At 36.2% G+C, this 2,500-nt stretch overlaps 1 protein-coding gene across 1 annotated transcript in view; it reads left to right on the plus strand.

The window, feature by feature from the left end:
* Positions 1-2,500, plus strand: part of LOC135208040 (oxysterol-binding protein-related protein 1-like) — a gene marked incomplete in the record, with an annotated part of 388,234 nt that overhangs the window by 356,903 nt on the left and 28,831 nt on the right. The window contains 1 exon segment of the mRNA XM_064240168.1: positions 2,171-2,255. Within this exon segment, the coding sequence (XP_064096238.1) occupies positions 2,171-2,255 (85 nt within the window).

A 2,500-nucleotide genomic window follows, 5' to 3' on the forward strand; every position in this document is an offset into this window, starting at 1 on the left:
TGAGCGAGATGTCCTATTCGGCAACTCCCTTGAGTTGAAATACACTTTTTGGCAACTTCTTGCACTCGTATTGCACCACTTGGCAACTCCTGTCAACTGAGAAATGCATGTCTTGGCAACTCTTTGCGGTTACATTGTTTCACTTGGCAACTCTTGTCAAATGGGAAATGTACATCTTGGCAACTCCTTGCGGTCCTATTGCCCCACTTGGCACCTCCCATCAAATGGGAAATGCACGTATTGGCAACTCCTTGCGGTCGTATTGCATCACTTGGCAACTTCTGTCAACTGGGAAATGTATATCTTGGCAACTCCTTGCAGTCGTATTGCACCACTTGGCACCTCCCGTCAAATGGGAAATGTAGTGCGTCTTGGTAACATCTACGCAGTTCCTTCCTAAAAACAAATGTTTTACATTTAACGAAAGAGATAGAATATATTTTTAGCTTCTCTCATTTTTATGACGTTTATCGAGTCTTGTTGAAGAGGCAGCGAGTGTCAAGGGAAATAAGTGTTGTTTCTGGGTGTGCCGTTCAAACACTGCAACATTTCAACATTTTTGCAAATGCCTTTGTAGGTTTTAGCAAACATAGGGTATGAGCTGCGGTGCTGTTGCTGAAAAGGAATAATTTTTTGCGGTGGTATTTTTCTCTGAGAAACCGCCAAGCCTTTGAGAATAGGAAAACGGTGTAATATATTATATATATATATATATATATATATATATATATATATATATATATATATATATGCTTAAAGAATCACAGTAGATGCACTTAACTTCAGTATATAAGCTAACACCACAGGAGAATGACAGGCAGAAGTTTAGGTACTGAACTTTGCCTGTCATTATCCTATGGTATTCACTTACACACACACACACACACACACACACACATATATAGTATATATATATATATATATATATATATATATATATATATATATATATATATGTGTGTGTGTGTGTGTGTGTGTGTGTGTGAGTGTGTATAGTTATGGAAGGATTATTCGTGTTCAAAAATATAGCCTCAATGCTAAAATTGTTAGTTTCACAATATATGACTTTCAAACCTTTGTCTAATTATATATATGTGGGATTGCTGCCTTTTAGCGATTTTGTGTGTGGCAATGGAACCTTCGAAAAATTGCTGACAGCTGGAATTTTGCGATCCTGGAATGCAGTCATACCCTTCCAGTCCATTAAACACTAGACGCTTGATAATGTTATAAGAGCAGATGTTATAAACACCACTGTATAACATAAATGCATACATTGTTTGTTTTTTAAATATCACTCCATAATCATAAATGCATACATTGTTTGTTTAGATTTATATGCATGCATGCTGTTTAAACACGAAGTTAACAGTAACAGAGAGAGAGAGAGAGAGAGAGAGAGAGAGAGAGAGAGAGAGAGAGAGAGAGAGAGAATGATAATATATTTAAGTACCTGTGGCCTTCCCTTCGATGAGTAATTTCATGAAATTAAGATTGTCAAGCCACTTTTGGTCATTCAGCTCCTAAGACAATGAAAAGAGGTAGTTAGAGTGGTTGAACAGCAGGAGAGAGAGATCCTGAAAACAGAGGAGATGAAGTACTCCAAGGAGTAACGGTCAGAGAAGTTGGACAGCAAGATAGGAGAAAGGAAGCGGGAATAATTCTAAAAGTGGGAGCAGAAGGGACATAACAAAAACCATTCAGTAATGCCTACAGTGCCCCACTTGAAGTACACTGTTGGAACTATCGTACCCCTGAAGGGTTATAGTCCTTAGGAAATAATAATTGAAATTGCAGTTTCAATTATAATTTAGTAATGCCTACAATGGCCCACTCGAGGTACACTGTTGGCACTATCCTACCCCTGAAGGGTTTCAGTCCTCAATAAATAATAATTGAAATTGAAATTATAATTTAGTAATGCCTACAGTATCCCACTTGTAGTACATTGTTGGCACTTTCCTACCCCTGAAGGGGTTTAGCCCTCAAGAAATAATGATTGAAATTAAAATTTAAATGATAATTTATTAATACCTACAGTGTCCCGCTTGAAGTACACTGTTGGCACTTTCCTAGCTCTGAAGGTCTTTAGTCCTTAAGAAATAATGATTGAAATTTAAATTTTAGTGGTAATTTAATACTAGAAATCTATAACTTAAACTTCTTTCAGGTCATAAGTGTATTCTAACATTCAAGACTGCCGGTTGGTTTTCCAAGGACTTGAATCGCATTGACGGATTCATAATGGACAAGAAGTAAGTCGAATCGTCCTTAGTAGCCCATTTAGATTGCCCACCCCAGCGGCCTTCCCATTATAAAAACTCTCATCTTCCTAATTATATTCAGTATCATAATTTTCACTCCATTAAAGTAAACGGATATTTTATGTTAAGATAACAATTACTTAATGGCCTTTTTATTCTAATTACAAATAATTATAAACTGCATTACTGTCATAATTTTTATTATAGTTAATATATGAACATCATCATCACTGTTA

The sequence above is a fragment of the Macrobrachium nipponense genome, chromosome 11, assembly GCF_015104395.2.
Source record: "Macrobrachium nipponense isolate FS-2020 chromosome 11, ASM1510439v2, whole genome shotgun sequence".
Lineage (NCBI taxonomy): Eukaryota > Metazoa > Arthropoda > Malacostraca > Decapoda > Palaemonidae > Macrobrachium > Macrobrachium nipponense.